Genomic DNA, 21,388 nt, shown 5'->3' on the forward strand with positions numbered 1-21,388 from the left:
GCTTTAAAATGCTTTGCTGTTGTGTGATATTGTGCAGTGTTTGTACTTTGTGACTGATCGAAAATCTGAAGAATATCCTGACTGGTGGTCTTTGGTTAATATGTTGTGCATTCATAATTGAATGTAATAGATTGTTGTAACGTGATAAACTGAGTCATTTGATTGAGTTGTATATAAATATTTGTATTAATATTGATTGCAAGGTCTAGAGCCAAGGTGAAATATAGCACTTCATAGAAAAGGAATCAAGAGAACTACATTGCTTCTTTCACTTGGGTGGCTCTGTATTGTAATAGTCTACCTCATTTCACTCATGGCCGGATTGATGAAAGTTGAGCCTGCATTTATGTTATTGTTTAGTATTAAATTACACACTTGTATCCATCTCAAAATTGCTCTTGTTCTTCACAGGTGTTAGGATCTGGGTAGTCTGGCATTACACCCAACAGGACAGTGCAAAGGACAAGCAGCCAGGAGTGGGGGGGGAAAACAACTAAATCAAAGTCATCTTAAACCTGCAGAAGAATATGATGTGGCACTAGATACCAAGAAAATCAGCTTATGTTACACTAACATTTCTGATCACTCTTGTGAATACTGAGTTGATATTATCACCGCTACCAGTCAAGCTCTGTCTTAAGTGTTGTTTTGTTTTTCCTGAAAGAACTCAGTTTCAGTAGATCTGACTGGTAGGGCTCAGCTTTAGGGAGCGTTATTTGTTTGGCCACTCTTCCTTGTATTGATTCTGGCAGCTATTGGCTAACAGCCCCTGAGCTAAACCCTGTCAAGTTCATCTCAGCGCACAGCACACAAGAACCAAAAAAAAAAAAGTCTCTTCAAACCAACACTTGATCCAGGCTTTTCCTTTGGAGAAGGTAAGGACTCCCTTTACACTGTTGGTGACTTTAAATGTGTTCCCTTGTTTGCCCGTCTTAGGGTTTTGCCTTTGCCACAAAAATGTTATTATCAAATGATCTGTGAAGTGATTTGAAGGCTGGTGATTTGTCCTTTTGTCTTTGAATTGACTCTCTTGGATACCAACCTGTGTTCGATTGAAAAGTGACAGGTCAATGGTGTTTTAATGTACTGATAAAGCCAGATTTTTTTGTTCTGTATAGGCAGGACAGTGTTTAACATGCTCTGCTGTTCTAACAGAAATGTCTTGCTCCACAGAGAACAGGAATATGACTGCAGAGTCCCTTAACTTCGGTCCAGAATGGTAAGTTGCACTCACAGGACAATTTACCACATGAGCGCACATTTCATACATTTGTATTGCATGTGCACATGATAGCCTAAATATGTTTGTGTTTTTAGGCCAATATGGACATATGCATAATTATGCTTAAGTCAAACTTCCACACTAGAATGATCAACTACTTTGTTTGTAACTTAGCACCAGTGTTTTTTTTCTATTTTATTTTTTTATTTTTTGTCTATTTTAGTGACTTCTAAGGTTTAATTCAGTGTGCGGAATGCTATTTTTTGTACGCATATTCAATCACAGCTTCTGCACCTCCCCTCTATCCCAAATATGAAAACACGTCCATTTAAAACATCAAATGGACATGGCATAGTTTCACTTCTTACTTTCACAGTTCATTTAAACCTGTCTACCTATATCCATCAACAGCACAGTGCTTTATAGTCACATCCAAGCCACCTTTACGCTCTTTTAAGTTTGGTGTTACGTTTGATTTTTCGAATATAGTGCGTGCTAAACAGTATTTTATTTTCCATTCAGTGTGTCCCAGTGTTGTGTATAGAAATGGCTGAGATTGCATGCATATTTTGGATGGACATTTTTACTACCACAAGGGGGAGCACATAGCCTAGTCATTTCAAATTGTACCACAACTCCGAGAGCCTTTTTCAAATCACTCAACATCCCTTTCCCCATTTACGGGTCAAAGCTGGGCCAATTAAAGGGATACCAGGCAACGTTTTTGTGTTAATTAATCATCTTCGTAAGTCGGTATATGGTTAAATGACTCATTACGGAGCGAATAAAGGCTCTCGCCCGCCCCTACTGCCTGTAGGAAGAATATCCCACTTGCAAGTTCGGTGTATCCTACCTGCCGACCAAAGCAGGATCAGTTTACAGCACAGAGGCAGGCTAACGAAACGCTAGAGATTGTTGCAAACGTGTGTATAATGGCAGAGCCGGCGAAGAAGCAGCGAAAACCCTTGACTGAAGACGCAAAGAAAAGGAAAAGAGCTTCAGACCGAGCGAGGGGGAGTTTCGTAGAGAAAAAGCATCAGGCTTGCCTGGTGTCCCTTTAAGGCATGTGGAGGCGAATCGTTGAAGCAAACAGGCTGCACACATTAAAATCCTGCAATAACACCAACATTCCCGCATTAATCATATTTCATTACAAAACATGCTTGCTCAAATGAACACATGGATGTGTACTTGCCATACAATTTAAAGTGATTGATAATAAATGCTTTTTTTAGCCAGCCATGGTTCCTTTTGAGCCAGCCATGGTTCCTTTTGAGCCAGTGGTGTTTTGTACTAAATAGGATAGCCATGGTACTCATGGTATAACCAGTTAGGCTAATGTTACGGTCACTAAACAAATGTAGCTAACTGCTTAGTTGTTTTATATCAGATCCACATCTTCTGCAGTATAAAGAAATGGAGTCTACCTTGAGAGGGACACTTTTTTTGTGTTAAAATTCCACAGAGCAAAAACGGCTACAGCAACTTTTACTTAATACCATTTAGTATGATGTTTGAACTTGAACTTCCCTTGCTGGATATGGTCATGAGGTTAACATCGAGGCAGCATTGTGGGAGGGATTTAGGACAATACAATACAGACTGGCTATCGGTCTGATAATGGAGATGCAAGCGTTTTCTCATTCTCGGACATTGAGGCCCCAGCCATTAATGCCTGGAAGCTCAAATTAGCCTAGTCTCGGCCTGGACAGTTGGTTTGTGGGTATTCGTGGTGTGTAGTGTGTTGGTAGTCACATGCAGTGGGCTCTCGTGATGAAAGGGTTGAGTGTAGTACCGCAGGGAACTTTGAGATGGCTTTAAAGAAATCGATTTATTGAGTTTTCAGAGTCATTTCCTTTGAAAAAATACATGACATATTGTCACCTTCCTAAAATAATGCCTTTTTTTTTGTTTGTTTTTTTTCAAATTTTTCGGAAAACACATCAAAGTTAACCAAAAATTGAATGATGATGATTCAGGGGGGGGGGGATTATTGTCAAAAAATGACTTATGCCATTATTTTAGGAAGGTGATGATATGATACACTGTAGCATGGTAACATGTTTTAGAGAAAGTGTGTGGCGGGTTGGTTTTAGAAATGGACTTAAAGTTTTTCCTATCTTTGTACTTTTCTTCATATAATTTGATCTTAGTTTATGATGTGTAACATATCAGGTTTTTGATCATCTGTGCACCTTTTCACATTCTGTTTCCAGTCGATGGTGTTGTTCGGTTTGATGTACAGTGTTGCTTCTAAGTGCTCTCTCTGCTCATGCTCAGGCTCCGTGCACTATCTCGAGGGGGGAGTGTGACATCTCCTCCTCCATCCCCCGCCATGCCAAAGTCCAAGCTGGCCGACTACCGCTACGGCCGCGAGGAGATGCTAGCACTTTATATCAAAGATAATAAGGTACGCTGACACTGCACAATCTCGTTAGATATGATTTACCATGTTCTATCCTACTGCCACCTACGCAGGGCTGGGCACAAGCCTCTTCATGCTTGCAGGCTAAAGGTTAATGAAATTTGAATGCCCTTTGAAGTACACGTGTCTAGTTTCTACTTCTTTCTTTCTTTTCATTTCTGTCTGTCTTTTCTGTGGTTTCTCTCTCTCTCTCTCTCCCTCTCTCTCTTATTTCTCTCTTTCTCTGGACAGGTTCCAGAGCAGCTGCAGGATAAGGAGTTTGCGCCCGTGCTGCAGGAGCAGCCTCTGCAGCCTCTAGCCCTGGTGCCCCTGACGGAGGAAGAGCAGGTAGAGGTTTGTCTATCTTTACACTGCACCTGGGATGCGGCTACTTACTTCCTTACTTACTTCTGCCTGCACATTTGACTGTAAACTAAAATGGAGAAAGGATATTCTTTCTGTTGTTGGCATTTCATGTTGATGCCAGTGAAATTTCTTTCTGTCTAAAAATACTTTCTTTCTCTCTCTCTCTCTCTCTCTCTGTCTGGATCCCTACCCCACTCAACACCCACCACCAACCCCAACCTCCCTACCTTGTTTTATTTCCCTGTCTCCCTTTCCCTATGGGTCTACTCCCCTGCTCCTTGCAGAGGAACTTCTCCATGTCCGTGAACAGCTCTGCTGTGCTGAGGCTCATGGGAAAAGGGGGAGGGGCTGCCCCTGTGGGAGTGGCCCGAGGCCGAGGGACTGTTCGAGGAGGAAGAGGTGAGCCTGAACACAGGGACCTAATTAATGATAACTACTGGTGTTAACCCGTTGAGGATCACAACTAGGGTTAGGCACCGAAACCTGCTACTAATATGGCACCGGCGCCGCAAACAGAATAATCGAATAACAACGTGAATTTCGGTACCACGGTGTGTTCTGAACAACATAATGACATGACGTTAATCTTTCATGTGCATGAGGCCCATATAGCGTCACAATGAATATGAAGATCATGCTAAAAGTTTGCTTGCAAAAACATAAATACAGTATGTACGTAACAAACATACCTCTGCATTGATATCCCTGAGCTGTCAAAGAGGCTACGGAACCATCTCCGTACGTTATCGCTAATTAAGCTGCTCTGACAGGGTAGCCTATGTTAGGGCATAGTTACTGTTAAAATGCCTACTAGTGCTGGGAATCGAAACACTTCAGCACCGGCATATGTAATATGTTTAAAACTATTGCGTGACTGGCCCCAGCTGCCGGCGACCCGGGTTCGATTCCCGCCCCGTGGTCCTTTCCGGATCCCATCCCTGATCTCTCTCCCATTCGCTTCCTGTCACTCTCCACTGTCCTATCATTAAAGGCATAAAGCCCAAAAAAATATACTTAAAAAAAAAAAAAGAACTATTGTGTGCTATGGGGGATTTTCTTGAAGCATTTGGGAACACACTGAATGAACTTGAAAGCAGTTCCATGGCAAGCTGTTTTTAACATACCTTATGGCAAGCCACCTACATTGGAAAAACTTGAAAGCAGAACTTACCATTGTGTGTGCATCCATGGCAAGCTGTTTTAACATTTAAATCTATTATGTGTAGAAGCAATGAGATATTGATAGTAATTTGAATATAACAGTTCAATTTCATGTTCAAATTTGTCTTATCGATAAAAAATAAAAAAAAGCAATTCATGCTTTAGACCATTTTATTGTAAAAACAAAGTACTGGTTCAGGCACCGGTTTAAAAGTATCGATTTAGCAACGGTATCGGATAAAACCCAAACGATACCCAACCCTAATCATAACAGTGTTTTCCCTGAGGTGGTACAGGCCAGCTGCTGCCTTCTCACTTTTTGATATCGTAGTATAACAACAATGAATTAGGATTTGCATATGTTGTTTTGTACAGGGATTCATTTGTTTTTGATTATTATTAAAAGCTTTATAGTATTAAAAGCTGTGCCTTGGATTATGTTCATATTTGTCTGTGTCGACAGGAAGGGGACGAGGAGAGGGCGGTTTCTACCAAAGAGGTCCAGAAGAAGGAGAGGTGGGCTTTGGCCGCAGCAGAGAGATGCATCGCAGCCAAAGCTGGGACGACAGGTACGTCCAAGGGGCTGCACACGCCACGGTCACTGATGGGTTGCTATCTTCAAGTAATGGAGGAGAGCTCCCCCCCCCCCCTATTTAGATGTCCAAACATTTTTCTTAAAAGGATTTATTTATAAAAATGAATTATTCTACTGACTCCCCACTTGCTCTTTTGTCCTGTTCTGGTGGCTGAGCAGAGGTGAGCGTCGCTTTGAGAAGCCCCTGCGGAGAGACGGGGTTCGGGTGGGCTTCGAGGAGGGCACCGCGGGCGCACGGAAGGACTTCTCGCGCTCTGACAGCGACAACTGGCGCACGCTGAGGGAGGAGGAGGAGGACGCCGCTGCTGCCGCCGCCGGCGCTGCCGCTGCTGAGCCAGGAGGAAGCTGGAGGACCGTGGGAGGCAGACGTGATGGTACGCACGCGCGCACGCACTCACGCACTCACACTCTCTCATACGGCCAGGACAAACTTAAAGTAGATTCTGAGTCTGGGCAAGTTATCTGACAATCTGACTAAACTACTGTGGTGTTGCATAGCCTAATGTGTTTTGTAATTTTTATGTTTGCTCATTAAAGGAATCATGGGGACCAACATGACATTTTTAAAAAGAAAATATAGGCTACGGTGTATCCATTATGAAAGGTCTACGTGAGGAAAAAAAGCTAGATGAACATGGATGCAATGTAGCACAAAATGGCTTTGTGATGTATTTAATCACCTGTCCCATGCCAACAGATGGGGGCCCGCGCTCAGCAGGGTGGCGTGACCACGTCAAGAAGTTCGACTTCCCTGATGGCGGTCGCCGACGTACCGGAAGCGACGGAATGGACGACGACCGGGACCTACCGGAGTGGTGCACTGACGAGGAGGATGGAGAGATGGGCACCTTCGACTCGTCCGGAGCCTTTATGTGCATCAAGGTGTGTGTGCGTGTGTGTGTCAGGGTTCCCGCGGATCCTTAAAAAGTCTTAAAAAGTCTTAATTACAACTTTAGGTTTTTAAGGCCTAAAAAAGTCTTAAATTGTGTGGAATGTCTTGAATTTTCGAAAAGCAAGTATTAAATTTGTGTAGGCTAGCGAGTGCGAGTGAAATGTCTCCACCCGGTTTCGTGTATTTTTTAAACGGAACTTTAGGCTATAAGTGACTATAAGCTGTAGTGGTTGCAAAGTGAAGATTTTTTCACGGGTGTCATTAAAGGTGTGACAACGGTAGTGAATATGTAAATATATGCCTGACGTTTTCGTGGTGTAGCCGAGGCCTGAGAGATATGCAGGTAGCCGTGAGCGATAGAGTGACACCCCTGATCCACTACCACGAGATGCGAATTCCCCAAATCGCGACGCTACCCTCCATGAAGACGCTTTGATGGGCGTCCCCTTTTGTAGATGTGTGGTAACGGCAGGGCAAGAGCTGGTAGCCTAGTAAACAACCAAACAAAATGTTTCCCTCCACTATTTTGAAATTACCGAGGGAAAGTCACATCTATAAATTAGTTTGCAATTTGGGCGGACATTTCAATCATGAAGTTATCCATGTAGGATTCTAGCCACACATCATACAAACACGGAAATGTTGACACTGCTATGATTATTTTTTCTCATCTGACCATGTTTCTGTAAGTTGGCGGTAACCACACTACTGGAAAATTAGGTTTTGTTTAGGCTACGTGATGATGGACCTCCCCTGCGTTTTACTCTACTATTGGATACTCGCCTCGTGATGGATGGATTCATTTGCATAAAGTTGGGGAGTGCTGAACTTTTTGACGCGCCGCAGCCACAGCACTCGTCGCACCGCATACCCAGAGTCCTATGCGGGTGCGGAATTCACTTCTCATAGAAATGAATAGGGATACTCCATCGCGGTGTTCGCATCGCATGCTAGTGGATCAGGGGCGTGAGAGGGAGAAAGAGTTAGGCCAGTTAGCGATAGGGTGGCCATACGTTCGGATTTAGGCCGGACATACAGATTTTAAAAGCCCTGTCCGGCGCAGCCTCAAGCCAGACGCTCATTTGTCCTCCTTTTTGGAGTTGCGTTGGGCTTAGAATCTTATTTGCTCGGATGCAGCATCGTTTTACAAACTATGGACACGAAGACTGCTGGTCAAATTATGCGCGGACCGGTGCTTCTGTCACTCGTCTGATAATTTGCTGCGCAATTTATGAAGGAACCACGGACCGACAGAAAAGGAAAACAAACGTTTTTGCAATCAGGAGGAAATACACGTGAAGTTGATCTGTTTGCATCTCTCCAGCGTGTGTTGCTGGCCTAGCCTAAGTAAATATCTGTCTATAGCCTACCTGTAATATCTGTCTGCAGCTTGCTTGCCAGCATTTCCCAGTACTTCGCAAAAGTTGTGAAATATAACTGCATGTCGGTGACGACATAAAATGTTGTCTACATAAAACGTTTTTTCAGCAGGAACATGTGAGGAGGACCTGTCTCTTAATTGATGGGGTGGTTTCACTTTTCCCATACATTTTTTTTTTAAAACAAGTCAATAGTTTTACAATGTTTCAGTCAAGCTTTGGTTGGTTTAAATACAACTGGTGTGCAAGTAGTGGATTAACTTTGATTTGCTGTGCTGCATATGAGAGAGAGCAATTGATGCACATAGTAAATTATATAAAGTAGGCCTATTATAATATTGAAATAGCTTAGTCTACCTTTGAAAAAATATTGAAGGGAATCCAGTCCAGTACACATGTTTGGCAAGTGGCCTAGGCTACTACAGATACAGGTCAGATACAGTCAATCTCAGTCAGTAGCACAACCAGATATGTACAGCCAGCTTAAAAAGCAACGAGTCCAGACCCTAAAGTTGGGTATTTATAGCTGTGAAGGTAATTCATACACAATTATTGTCTTTCGCCAAAATATATTTGGTAACTTCTGTAGACATCTAAAATGGGGTGGGTGTTCAAATTAGTAGAAAAAACGATTGCATAAAACAGTTTTAAGTTGTCGTATGTATCTTTTTTGCCGTGGGATAGTCTTAATTTTTCCATTTAGATGTCTTAAAAAGGTCTTAAAAGTCTTTAAATTTGGACTTAGAAAATGTGCAGATACCCTGGTGTTTGTGTGTGTTAGAATAATACAATGTTAGAGTAAGTAAGTACTAAGGAGATGAGGAGTAATAAAAGAGCAACATTTTATGCAATTTCTTGATGTCCATTGCTGGCTGAGATGTTTGCTGTGCTGTTTTTTTTTTCATTGCTTTTACGTTTTCTATTTCCTGACCGGGGTTTTTCTGGATTGTAGTTCCTACTGCTGCTCTAACATTTTGCTCATTATCTATATCTATGCTGCTTTGAATGGCGTAACCTGTTTTTTGCAGCTAATGAGTATTATTGTCTCAAGAGTTATTACATTAGATTGATGTGCAGTGGATTTCCCCCACAGCTTATCTTTATTTATACTTTGTGTTGTGTTGCTTTTGTGTTGCTGTGCCAAGCATCACACATGGGATTCAATCCCCCTGGCCTGGCCTGACGTGTTCCCCCTGTGATGTTTGTGTTTGTGTTTGTGTTTGTGTTGCGCAGAAGAGCTCGCGGGACCCCATCCCCGAGGACCAGGAGCTGGAGTTTGAAGCTCTGGAGGACGAGAGGGGTCAGGAGCGGAGGGAGAGTGCCGGAGAGGGAGGTGAGGAGGCCGCCACCTCCGCTGCCGCCTCCGTCTATCAGCCATTCTTCAGTCAGTTCCATTCTGATGTTCAGTTTGAATACATTTACATCTGTTTATTTCTGTTTACTACACGCTTTCTGCTCCATTTTTATGTCAATACATTATCATTCTCAGTTATGTTAGTATGCAGAATATTCTTTTTTTTTTTTTTTTTTTGTCAATCATATGTGACATTTCTGTGTCACTCACACGTTCACTCTCTTCTCTCTCTCTCTCTCTCTCTCCTCTCTTTCTCTCTCTCTCTCTCCTCTCTTTCTCTCTCTCCACAGATGAGCGTGAGATGCTGACGGTCACTGAGGTGGAGATGATGATGCCTGGGCCTTCATCTTCCTCCTCCTCTTCCTCTCCCCCAGCCATGCCTGCCCCCCCACCCTCGCTGACTCTGCTCCCTCCCACCAATCCAGAGCCTGCACCCCCTGCTTCAGCACTGCCCATAAACAGCACTCGGGAGCCTGCTGAAGGTGTGTGTGTGTGTGAGGGAGAGAGAGAGTAGTGTTTTTCTTTTTTTGTGTGTGTGTGTTAGACAAGTGTAAGTGTACTAGTGCATATGCTGTGATTTTGTGACCGTCTGCTAGGGTGAAGCATGCCAGCATTCTGATTTATTTCTCTCTGTCACTGTGGTGCTTACTAAATGTGCAGCCTTGGAATCTGGTCTTTCAGCTGGGTGCTGAAAGCTGACTGCTGACTAGTGCAGAAAAACTTGATTTACCAGAATGTTTACATGACTGCACATTTCAGATCGTTGTGAATTATTTGGATTATTTGAAAAATAAAGTATATTAAATATTTTGTTTTACAAAAGTAAAAAGAAAACGGGCAACCAAACATGCATGCATGAAGACTGCAGTGGTCTTGGGTGCACTGATAGACGCCTGAGGGATTGGCCTGTAATGGCCTCTAACGTGTCATTCCAGATGTAGTGCCACCAGGGGGCAGTGGTCAGCCGAGCACCGGCTCCTCTCACAGTGTCTCGTCTCCCCCTGCTTCTGGAGCTGCTGGAGCGGACCTCCCACCAGCAGGTGGAGACAACGAGGAGGAGGAGCGCATGAAGCACTTGCAGCAAGTAAGTATTCTACGTGCAACAGTGAACTCTCAATGCATCGCATAGCTTCATGTGCTCGGGGTGTCTCTTATGACTTTTGAGTGGGTCAAGGTGATTTAGCAATCTGTGGGGTAAAGATGGTGCTGTTGTAGATATTGCTATGATATTTCATCATAAGCTACTTGGATGTTTTATGGATTTCAGTAGTGAGTTTGTATTTATGCGTCGCTGATTCACATTCATGATTCAGAAAAAAAGGCGATGCTTCGGAATAGGCAATTGGGGGAACTGATGTTTTACCAATTTCTTTAGAGGTTTTGATTTAATACATCAGAATGATATCTGCACTATCACAAGCAGAAACATAGAATCTCCAGAGAGTCCTTTCTAGAAGGAGTTAGACACTTTGTTGTAGACCAGTTTTATCTGAAAGCTTTGACCAGTAGAAACCTCCAGCACTCAGTACCTTTCGTGTGTGTGTGTGTGTGTGTGTGTCACAGGAGGCAGAGAAGATGGTGGCGTCCCTCCAGGACACCTCCCTGGAGGAGGAGCGCTTCACGCAGGCCCTGCAGGAGAGCCACGGCGTGGGGTCCAGCGCAGGGTCCGGTGCCGGCCCCACGCACGCCCACTCTCACACCCACCAGGCTGTGGCCGCCGCCGCCTCCTCCTCCACGCACCCGCACGGCCACTCCCACTCGGCCTCGTCGCACTCGCTGGCGCACCCGGCCAGCGCGCTCCCGCTCTCTCACGAGGCAGCCATGAAGTGGTTCTACAAAGACCCCCAAGGAGAGATCCAAGGTAGCGCACGCGTTGGCACTCGCCCTAGCCCCTGCAGCCCCGAGGAGAAAGGAGGTTGTTGAGGGCATGCTCACTGACCACACGTTCATTGTTCCTCACCATGCTCAAAAGAGAAACCTTTCATGGCCTCCCTGCCGACGTCGCTGCGTTTTTTCCCCCTGCTATGATGTAGTGAATGGTCCCTGTGTGTCCTGTCTTTTGTAGTGCTGATGGTGTTTTTCCTTGATCCCCATGTCCATCTCCTCTTCTGCACTTATCCTTGTCTGTTGCTGTTCCCACTTTCAGTTGCTCTTTCATCCCCCTCTTCCACCCCTCCTTGTTTATTTTACTCCTTTTATGTTTCTTCATTTCATTTCCTTTTTCCTCTTTCCCCCCCACCCACATCCTATGAGTAGTTTGAGAGGCTTTCTCTCTCGCTCTCTCGCTCTCTCCCTCTCTCTCTCTTGCTCTCTTGCTCTCTCTCGCTCTCTCGCTCTCTCTCTCGCTCTCTCTCTCTCCCTCTCTCTCTCCCTCTCTCTCTCCCTCTCTCTCTCCCTCTCTCTCTCCCTCTCTCTCTCGCGCTCTCGCTCTCCCTCGCTCTCTCTCGCTCTCTCTCTCTTGCTCTCTCTCGCGCTCTCTCTCTCCCTCTCTCTCTCTCGCTCTCTCCATCTCTCTCTCTCTCTCTCTCTCTCTCTCTTTGTCTTTCTCTTCTCTCTCTCAAACACATACTCTCACTCACTCACCATCTCTCTCTCTCTCTCTCTCTCTCTCTCTCTCCATCAGGCCCTTTCTCCACCGTGGAGATGTGCGAGTGGTTCCAGGCGGGCTACTTCACCATGACCCTGTTGGTAAAGCGGGGCTGTGACGAGGGCTTCCAGCCCCTGGGAGACGTGATCAAGATGTGGGGGCGCGTGCCTTTCTCCCCCGGGCCCTCCCCACCACCCCTGCTGGTGAGCACCACCGCCCACTTCCCCACGTCCCCACACCCGCCGCCTCAGGCCTCCTTCCTCCTCATAACTCACTGACCTTATCGCACAGACGCTCTGTAATTGCTCCAGACGCACAGGCATATAGTTGTCCTTACACTTACTTCATAACATTTCTGCTGTGTTAAGAGCCATTCTTCTTCTTCTTTATTTATTTATTTATTTCAGACTCCATTGCTGGGTCCATAGCATACAAAAAAAAAAAAAAACAGAATAAATAGGTAAAAAGACAAGACAAAAAATATACTGATGATGATAGACTAAGTACTCTTGTCTTGTGTGCTTCCCTGCAGAGCAACATGGACCAGGAAGTGTTTAAGAAGCAGCTGGAGCAGGTGGCCACCGCTGCCCTGTATCAGCAGCAGCTCCAGATGCGCTACCAGCATATAAACAGGTGACCAGAGACATGCAGACTCACTATATTAACACACTTAAATACACTCATAAACATGCAAGCACCCATAACACCACAACCAATAACAACTCCAGATGAGATTACCAGCTCATGAATTGGTTACCAGTGAAGCAGACTTATTATCTGTACACACACACTCACAGACACTCAAATACATACAAATTACCACAACTCCACAACCATATACACACACACACACACACACACACACATAAGTACACTCAAACACATACAAATTACCACAACTTCACAACCATATACGTACACACACACACACACATACATAAGTACACTCAAACACATACAAATTACTACAACTCCACAACCATTCACACACACACACATAAGTACACTCAAACACATACAAATTACCACAACTCCCAATGAAATCTCAGCACGAGCCAGTAACAAGTGACTTAAAGCATAGAACACATTCACGGAAAAGCATTGAGCTGTGGTACAGAGAGACTGTGGTTTTGATACATGCTGTGTTTATCAGCAACCGGTGTGGGGAGTCGAGCATGATGCCAGCTATGAACAGGTCCATGTCGGTCCCAGACAGCGGGTCTTTGTGGGATATGCATACCTCAGCTTCACAGCAGTCAGGTAACAATCATATTCAAGTTTTACACTCATATACACACATAAGCACATCCACACACACACAACCTGTGAGACTCAGTGATGTTGAAAATTCCTGCATTGGTCTTAGGGCCAATCTCAATTCTCTGTTTTACCCCTTCCCCTATCCCTTCATCTTACCCCTAGCCCTTGTCCCTCAAAACCGAGTGGCAAGACATAGAGGTGAAAATATTCTCTTTGGAAATGAGACACCACCAGCCAACTATAAGGGAGAGCTGGGATGATTGAAACACTTGAATTAAACGTAATTCATACCACACTGAAAGCTAATATTCTGTCACTAGCAACCTACATCTGTCTTCTGTCAAATAGGCCATCATTGCATTTTCAGCTCTGAATAAAACCGTTCAGGAATTATTTCAACAAAAGCAAAACGTGCCTATGTTCGTTCGTAGCCTACCACCTGGCCAAAATAAACATGCACTTTGCTATGTAAACATCCCACAACTCCTTCGATATTTTACAATAATATCCAAATGGTCGTTACTTGACATCAGAAGCAATCGCTACCTGTAATAGCCTAGATGCGAGGAGTCGGCAACAGTATGCAGCATTCATATCAGACGAGCGGTAAAAAAGTTCAGCAAATTTAGCTGCTGTTGGTCTTTACATTTCGGACATAGTATGCTGCCAATTCGCGGGGTATCAGACATGGAAATATGTAAAATGCGAGACATTCGCGCAAATAATGATGTGCTGTTAACATTCACAAAACAGCGATTTTTTTTTTTTTTTTTTTTTTTTTTTTTAACTTCCTCATGAAGAACAGGACCTTCAATATATGGTCACAAGATTGAATGCAACATAAAACAATTACCATTTTAATTTCATAATCCTTATTAATTTCATAATTCATTTCAACATTTCATGTCAATGAATCTCTCGGTGTGCTTGTTTTTTCCGGTGTGAGCGGTGCATGTTGGGTATTTCTCTTGCCCCTCGGTTTCAAGTAAGCTCGTGAAAATGCTTGGTTTTAAGGGGTATCTACCCCTTCCCCTTAGCCCTACCCCTTGATCCAAAAGAGAATTGGGATAGCCCTTCCTCTCACGTGAACGCGCAAAACTAAGGGGATGGGGTAAGGGGTAAAACCGAGAGATGAGATTGGCCCTTAATCTAAAGTGTGTGTGTGTGTGTGTGTGTGTAGCAGGCGGTGAAGCCAGTCTGTGGGACTTAACCATGGGCAACTTACCTCAGGGGCTAACGCTGGAGCAGCTGCAACAGAAGGTAAGGGACAGTCTCCTCCAGTCAACCCTTATCACTCCCTACTGACATATCTCTTATTCTTGGCTCACCTCTGTGTGTGTGTGTGTGTGTGTGTGTGTGTGTGTGTGTCTATGTGCGTGCGTGCGTGTGTGTTTGTGTGTGCGTGCAGCTTCAGCAGGAGCGTCGTGAAGCTGAACTCAGGGTTAAGAGGGAGGAGGAGGAGAGGAAACGGAGGGAAGAGAAGAGGAGGCAACAGGAGGAGCAGAAGAGGAGAGAAGAGGAGGAGCTTTTCCACCGCAAACAGGTGAGCCATGCATGCACGCGCACAAACACACACACACACACACACACACACACACACACACACACATATATAGATACACATAAATAGATGCACATGATGTAACACAGATCGTGCACACCCACACAGTAGAAGGGAAAAAAATGATTAGAGTAAGAACTGTTCCACTGTGGAGAAAACCACACACATATTCAGTGATCTTGGTCCACTTATGGTAGGCATGTCATGCCCTGATATAGACACAGACTTGCTATGAAGTCCTCTGGTTCTTTGGATCCTTCCAAGCGCCTAGAGACCCTGTTCACTGTCATAAGTGGATTGAATTGAAAATGAAGTGTTGGATTAATCACTGGTGCTCAGTAGAATTCTCAGTTTGACAGACTGCTGTGTGTGTGTGTGTGTGTGTGTGTGTATGTGTGTATGGTGTGCATATGTTATGTGATGTGGTTACATGTGTGGTGTGGTTTTATATAAATGTGTTCATGTTTGTTTATGTGGTGTTTGTGTGGTCTCTGTATGGTGTGTGTGTGTTTATATATAGCAGTGTCGTCAGCAGCAGGAGCTGATCATGAAGCTGCTCCAGCAGAGCCAGCAGCAGCAGCAGCAGCAGGTGGCGGGCGTGGGGGCCCAGTCCCAGGGGCCCTGCTGGAACTCAGCCCAGTCCAACCCGCTGGCCAAGCCCCCTAAGACTCCCCTCAACCTGCTGGAGATGGAGGCCGAGCGGCTGCTCAAGCAGCAGCACAGGGTCCAGCAGCAGCAGCCTAGAGACCGGGTGAGACATATATACACACACAGACACACACACATACAGACACACAGACAGACACACACACACACACACAGACACACAGACATCTTTGTTCTTCAGTCCCACACAATGATTGCTGTATCGGGTATTTCTGTGGACTGGGTAATTGGGGAATGGGAATAGGCTGTTGCACTTTTTAGCTGTGATTTGCTATTATAACAGCATTGCTGTGTATTGTAGACGTCCTCCCTGGGTTATTGAACTAGAAATGCATCGAGTGCAATTTTCTTGTCTGAATCAGATTCTTTACTTGTGACTAAACTACAGGAACATTTTAAAATGATTTAGGAATAATCAGACTATTTATTACAACCCGTCTTTGTCCCTCCTCTCCCTCCCTCCATCTTTCTCACCCTCCGCAGCAGTCGCATGGTGGCCTGACGATGGGCCAGTGGGGTGACGGTGGCGTGGGGGGCATGTGGGGCGCGGGCAGCCTGGAGGGAAAGGCCAGTGGAGGGGGCAGCAGTGGAGGCAACTCTGGAGGAATGGGCCTCTGGGACGAGGCTGTGAAGAACCAGAGCAGCCACCGTAGCATGAGCCTCAAGAACAGCCACAGCAGCCCCTCACTCAGGTTTGTGTCTCTGTGTGTGTGCATGCCTATTGTCAGTAAAAAGTGTTGTGTGTAAAAAGGGTGTCAGTAATGCTCCATTGAAGGCTCTACCCTCCTCATGAATTCTGAACTGCAGCTTGCATTAAAGGAGAATTCCGGTGTGATTTTGACCTAAAGTGTGTTGAAACATGATACCGAGTGTGAACGTATGTCTCATAACCCATCTCGCTTGTCCCCTGCACTCCAAAATCTGGCGCTAGTTAGCCGATGCTACCAACAGCTTTTTCAATAGTGGTGCTTCGGCATCAGGCTAGCCATGCAAATAAATCACTGTGTTACACCATTTACGAGGCTCAATGTTTAGCGTTAAGTTTACATGACATAAAAGGTCATCATAATACTGGATTGTATTCAGAGACATTAAAGGACACCTAACAAAATACACAATAAAAAATAGTTGGCGAACGATGAACATTCAGACAAGGCGAAGCTATAAATGACAATGACACACACAAAAAACAATTAAGCGCAAAAAGAGACGACAACTAAGCGCAAAAAGAGACACGTTCGTAGACGGAGTGTCTTATAGGAGAGGGTTCCAGAGGCAAGGAAGCAGTTAACCCCATGGTAGTCATACGGTCAGGAGGTGTTGTGAGACAGTTGGAGGAGGATCTAAGGGTATGGCAGGGTGAGAATATGAAGAGAAGCAGATCTCCGGTGTGAAGGGGATAGGTTATGAAGACTCTTGACCGTAAGAAGAAGAATCTTGAAATCAGTAAGGTATTGGAACAGGGAGCCAGTGAAGTTGCTGAAGGACTGGAGTAATGTTTTTTTGGAAGCAAGTCTGTTAATAATACAGGCAGCTGAATATTGAACTAGTTTAAGTTTATGCAGCAGTTAGAGAGGAAGACCAGATAGGGAAATAAATGCTGTTGGATGCAAGAGGCAGGCGTAGGTAATTGATGTTGATTTTGTAGATGGAAATATGCAGACCAAGTAATGTTATTGCTGTGTGCTTCGGAGTGAAGTGTAAAGTATTGATAAGGATGAGACCTAGACATTTAATCTGTGGGGATGAAAGAACTATGGCCAGACTTCAGAGATGGGAAGTAACAAAGTACAAATACTTCGTTACTGTACTCAAGTAGATTTTTCAGATATTTTTACTTTACTTTACTATTTATTTTTGAGGCGACTTTTTACTTTTACTTACATTTTAACACGAATATCGGTACTTTCTACTCCTTACATTTTACAAAACTGGCTTGTTACTTTAGTTTCAAATAATTTCAGTGGAGTAACTGTTATTATTTTTCGCGTCATCAATAGCCGATGGGAATATACGTTGCACTTGGGCGGCATTCATTCGCGGCAAATCATTGCAGCATGATGGCAATAACGTTAGCACATAGTAGTATGTCTCAATTAAATTTAGTCAAAATTGCCCTCCTCTCCTCACCTTTGGTGCTTCCCTAACTTCTAGCTACAGTGGTTCCTTAGCAATAAGTAGATGCAGCATTGGGTCTTCAACAGGGATGTAGTGGAGGCTAAAATGAGGTTTACCCACCTCTCAAAAGAGTTTATTCACCAATTACAACTGTTAACATTTAAAAATCACATTGTATTATCCACAATAACAATATGTTCACTCATCAACACTATGAACCACTTAATGCCACCTGTATTGTTATAAACATTGGACAATAACCTCCACCATCATCAAACATGTTCTGAATGCCTTTTCTAAAAATCTGATACCGCATGACGCAGTCTACCTCACCGTGATCACAGAACTCATAGTTTACCCACCTCTTATTTTACCACTACATTCCTGGACTTGAAATATTCACAGGAATCCATAGGAATTAAATATTCATGTTTTATCCAATATTAGTTGTGCAGATAGTCCATCTTATACACACCCATGAAGCCAACAAAGAAAATGCAAAAATAGAGACTTTTGTGTATCATTCCATTTTGTGTAGTCATTCTATATCAGAACCTGACATACAATCCAAATAGTCTACAAGAAACCTCAGAATGCATACGTTTATTGTCAGTATGCATTTTGGATAACCAAAAGTCCTATGGGGAGTTTCCAGGGCTTTACAAAACACATGGGCATACCTTGGCGAATAATGGTCTAAAGTACTCATTTTCATTCTATATTGATCTACTTTTGCTTTTGCACACAACTTTGCAAGACCTGGTGCTAGGTCTCAGTTGTGTTTCTAAAATCATATCAAGTGACCTAGAGGGCTGAAATGTGGTCAGTTCAGAGATGCTGTGTGCAATGTTGTGGGGGGGGGGGGGGGCTAGAACTGGCAGGTTATGGGAAGGTTTAAAAAGAGACTGACACTCTTACACTCTAGTAATATGTGTGTGGTCCAGGTACTGTTGCATAAAAAATGGTTGTCATTCACAAGACTACTTTTACTTTTATACTTTAAGTAAATTTCCAAGTCTGTACTTTCTTACTTTTATTTGAGTAAAGAAGTTAAATCAGTACTTCTACTTTTACCAGAGTATTTTTTAACACAAGTATTTGTACTACTTGAGTACGGGAAGTGAGTACTTTTGCCATCTCTGCCAGACTTAACTGTTTTTCTCTTCTTGACCATTCCATAGCTGTTTTAATACTTGAGAGGACCCTCCATTGTTATTACTTAACCCTTAGAACCCTAAGCTGTTTTTAGGGCATTTTCACTACCTTTATTCATAAGGATTTATTCTGGTCATTGTGAGTACCACACACACATATTATATATTGTTTTTTTCAACAGAGTCTAGGCTGTCCAGATCTGCCATCATGTCATGTATTAGTACTACTGTAGCATTGATTTTATTTAGATTTTTAAAGAATTAAAATATATAAAGTGTATTATAAAAAATCTTATATTTTGACCTGTATCTCACCATAGCAAGCTCATAGCTCTACATGCATTTCATGTGTGTGTAGGGGAGACTGTCCTGAATCGGGCAATATAATTGCCATGTTGGAGGGATACTCTGGGGCTGAGCAATTTACAGAAATATGTGCTGTGTGATTTATGGAAATAAATGCCATTTTTTATTTAGTGATGAAAAATGACCTTTCTGCGCTCCATATCTATGACACGAACTGATCTGACCTGACTTGACCCAAGTTTGCGTGTTAGCATGTGTGCCATAATGATTCAACTTTTTACTGCATTGCCATGAACAAAGTAAAGGCAAAAAATGTGTTTCTTTGTTCAACAAATTGGGATGCAATGTGAGCCTTGAATTGGATGCCATGCAGGAATTTGCTCGAATCTCAAAACCGGATTATGAACATGCTTTGCCATAGAGAAACACACGATAGCATTGGATTATAAACATGCTTTGCCACAAAAACATGACATTAATATTTTGCAGTCACTTCGTCTGTTTTTATAAGCCAAAAGGATCAATATACATGGTACCAATGGATAGCCCTGTGTCTCCTCTTTCATCTGATATGCTTGCCATATCTATGCGATCACGGGTTCGCGAGTAATTCAAACGAGAGTAATGGGTGCGCAGGTGAACGCAGAGAAGTATAGACTGTAAAAATGATGCTATTTGATTTAATTTCATGATTTTTTTTACATTTTCATACTTGATCGTACAGACAAGTGCGTGGTCTCGTTGGAAAGCCCCACTTCTTCTCTGTCATGCTATAAAGGTTTCATCTCGCTGCTATGAACAGCCGTGGAGCAGTGTAACAGAGAAGAAAGGGTGTGTTTTCTGACGCACTTTGCGTCAATCGGGTTCTAAGGCTTAAATTTGGGAAAGTTGGAGAACGCTCAAGATTTGATTGACCTTGTAGACAAACAGATGTTAGAGGATGGAAGAATATTCACTGGAACTGAATTCAAAATTTCCTAAGAACTTAATTTCCTGAGAGCAAGTGGCAGGAAATGGATAAGAAATAGGAAGGGGCCTAAATCAGAGCTCTGGGGAACGCCACTAATGACTGGGTGGAACTGTGATTGGGCTAAGCTGACTAGCGTCCTACAGCTCATGGACAGCAAATGGTGCAGCAAATGGTGTCTCTCTCTCTGCCAAAGGTTTTTAAGGTAAAACAAATCAGTTGCATACCGAACTGAATGTCCATATGTACGCTTATTGGGACAAATAAATGTAATGTGACACCCCTTTCCAGAGTGTGAATGTCTTCATATATTGTGTGTGTGTTGATATGTGTGTTGAATGTGAGCCTGCATGCTTGTATGTGTGTCGATATTTTTATGTTAATAAATGCATGTGTGTTTGTATGTGTGAGTGAGCCTGCATGCTCGTATGTGTTTTGATATGTTTATGCTAATAAGTGTGTGTGTGTGTGTGTGTGTAGTGAGCAGTACATGCTGCGGCGGAAGCACACGGAGGACGAGGAGAAGCTGCTGCGTCTGCTGCAGGGCATGAAGCCGCAGCCTCAGGACGGCTTTCACCACCTGGAGCGAGCAGATGCTGCACGCGCTCAACACCTCCCGCCAACAACTCCTCCTCCTCTCAGGAAGGTGAGGCTGCCTGTCTCTCCATCCCGCAAGTCACTCATCATTTAATCAATTTATCTATCTAAGGTCCCCTGGCTCCGCAGTCTAGCATCTCTCCTCGCTGTGTATCTGTTAATGGTTTCACCATGCTTATTCTCGCCTCTGTCAGAACAGGATGCTCTGTCTGCTGTCATCCAATTCAATTTATCTCAATCAGATCCCCAGATAGTCAATATTTCACTCCACCCTCAAGGAGGAACTGCTTCTCTGGATAGTATCATAGTCCATATTTTTCATGTCCGCCCCACTCCTGTCTTTCACACTCCTCCGTGCCTTTACTGTTCCTTGTGCGGCCTCTCTCTCTCTCTCTCTCTCTCTCTCCTCTCTCTCTCTCTCTCTCTCTCTCTCTCTCTCTCTCTCTCTCTCTCTCTCTCTCTCTCTCTCTCTCTTTCTCTTTCTTTCTCAAACAGCTACTGCCTCCCTCCTTCTCTCACTCTCTCCATCTTCCTCCCACTCCTTATCCACTTCACTTCTGCAGTGCATCTCACATTCCAGGCCAGTTTTACATTCCTCCTCCACGTCCCCTCGTATGTCGTGAAAGTTCATCCTGCCTGTGTAGATGACCTTCAAAACCCGACAGCCTGTTATTATCGCGACTAAGTGACTCCTTTGAGTCTGAGACGTTTTGCGAAGTCTTAGATGCCATCACGCCTTAGCTTTTGAGAGAGTGACAAGCCACAGAAGTGATTGTAATGTTTTTTTGTTTTTTTTCTT

General features: G+C 43.8%; 1 protein-coding gene across 1 annotated transcript in view; it reads left to right on the plus strand.

The window, feature by feature from the left end:
* Nucleotides 1-415: 415 nt before the first annotated feature.
* gigyf1b (GRB10 interacting GYF protein 1b) overlaps nucleotides 416-21,388 on the plus strand; it is a 27,081-nt gene continuing 6,108 nt past the window's right edge. Inside the window, 22 exon segments of the mRNA XM_042092020.1 lie at nucleotides 416-875; nucleotides 1,174-1,219; nucleotides 3,503-3,632; nucleotides 3,879-3,974; nucleotides 4,277-4,391; nucleotides 5,617-5,722; nucleotides 5,908-6,122; nucleotides 6,446-6,630; nucleotides 9,253-9,403; nucleotides 9,664-9,855; nucleotides 10,309-10,457; nucleotides 10,937-11,234; nucleotides 11,997-12,163; nucleotides 12,493-12,593; nucleotides 13,114-13,220; nucleotides 14,401-14,480; nucleotides 14,629-14,763; nucleotides 15,302-15,532; nucleotides 15,931-16,139; nucleotides 20,473-20,563; nucleotides 20,565-20,609; nucleotides 20,611-20,638. Of these exon segments, the coding sequence (XP_041947954.1) occupies nucleotides 1,185-1,219; nucleotides 3,503-3,632; nucleotides 3,879-3,974; nucleotides 4,277-4,391; nucleotides 5,617-5,722; nucleotides 5,908-6,122; nucleotides 6,446-6,630; nucleotides 9,253-9,403; nucleotides 9,664-9,855; nucleotides 10,309-10,457; nucleotides 10,937-11,234; nucleotides 11,997-12,163; nucleotides 12,493-12,593; nucleotides 13,114-13,220; nucleotides 14,401-14,480; nucleotides 14,629-14,763; nucleotides 15,302-15,532; nucleotides 15,931-16,139; nucleotides 20,473-20,563; nucleotides 20,565-20,609; nucleotides 20,611-20,638 (2,866 nt within the window). The 5' untranslated portion in view covers nucleotides 416-875; nucleotides 1,174-1,184.

This window comes from Alosa sapidissima, chromosome 5 (assembly GCF_018492685.1).
Source record: "Alosa sapidissima isolate fAloSap1 chromosome 5, fAloSap1.pri, whole genome shotgun sequence".
In the NCBI taxonomy this organism is placed as follows: domain Eukaryota; kingdom Metazoa; phylum Chordata; class Actinopteri; order Clupeiformes; family Clupeidae; genus Alosa; species Alosa sapidissima.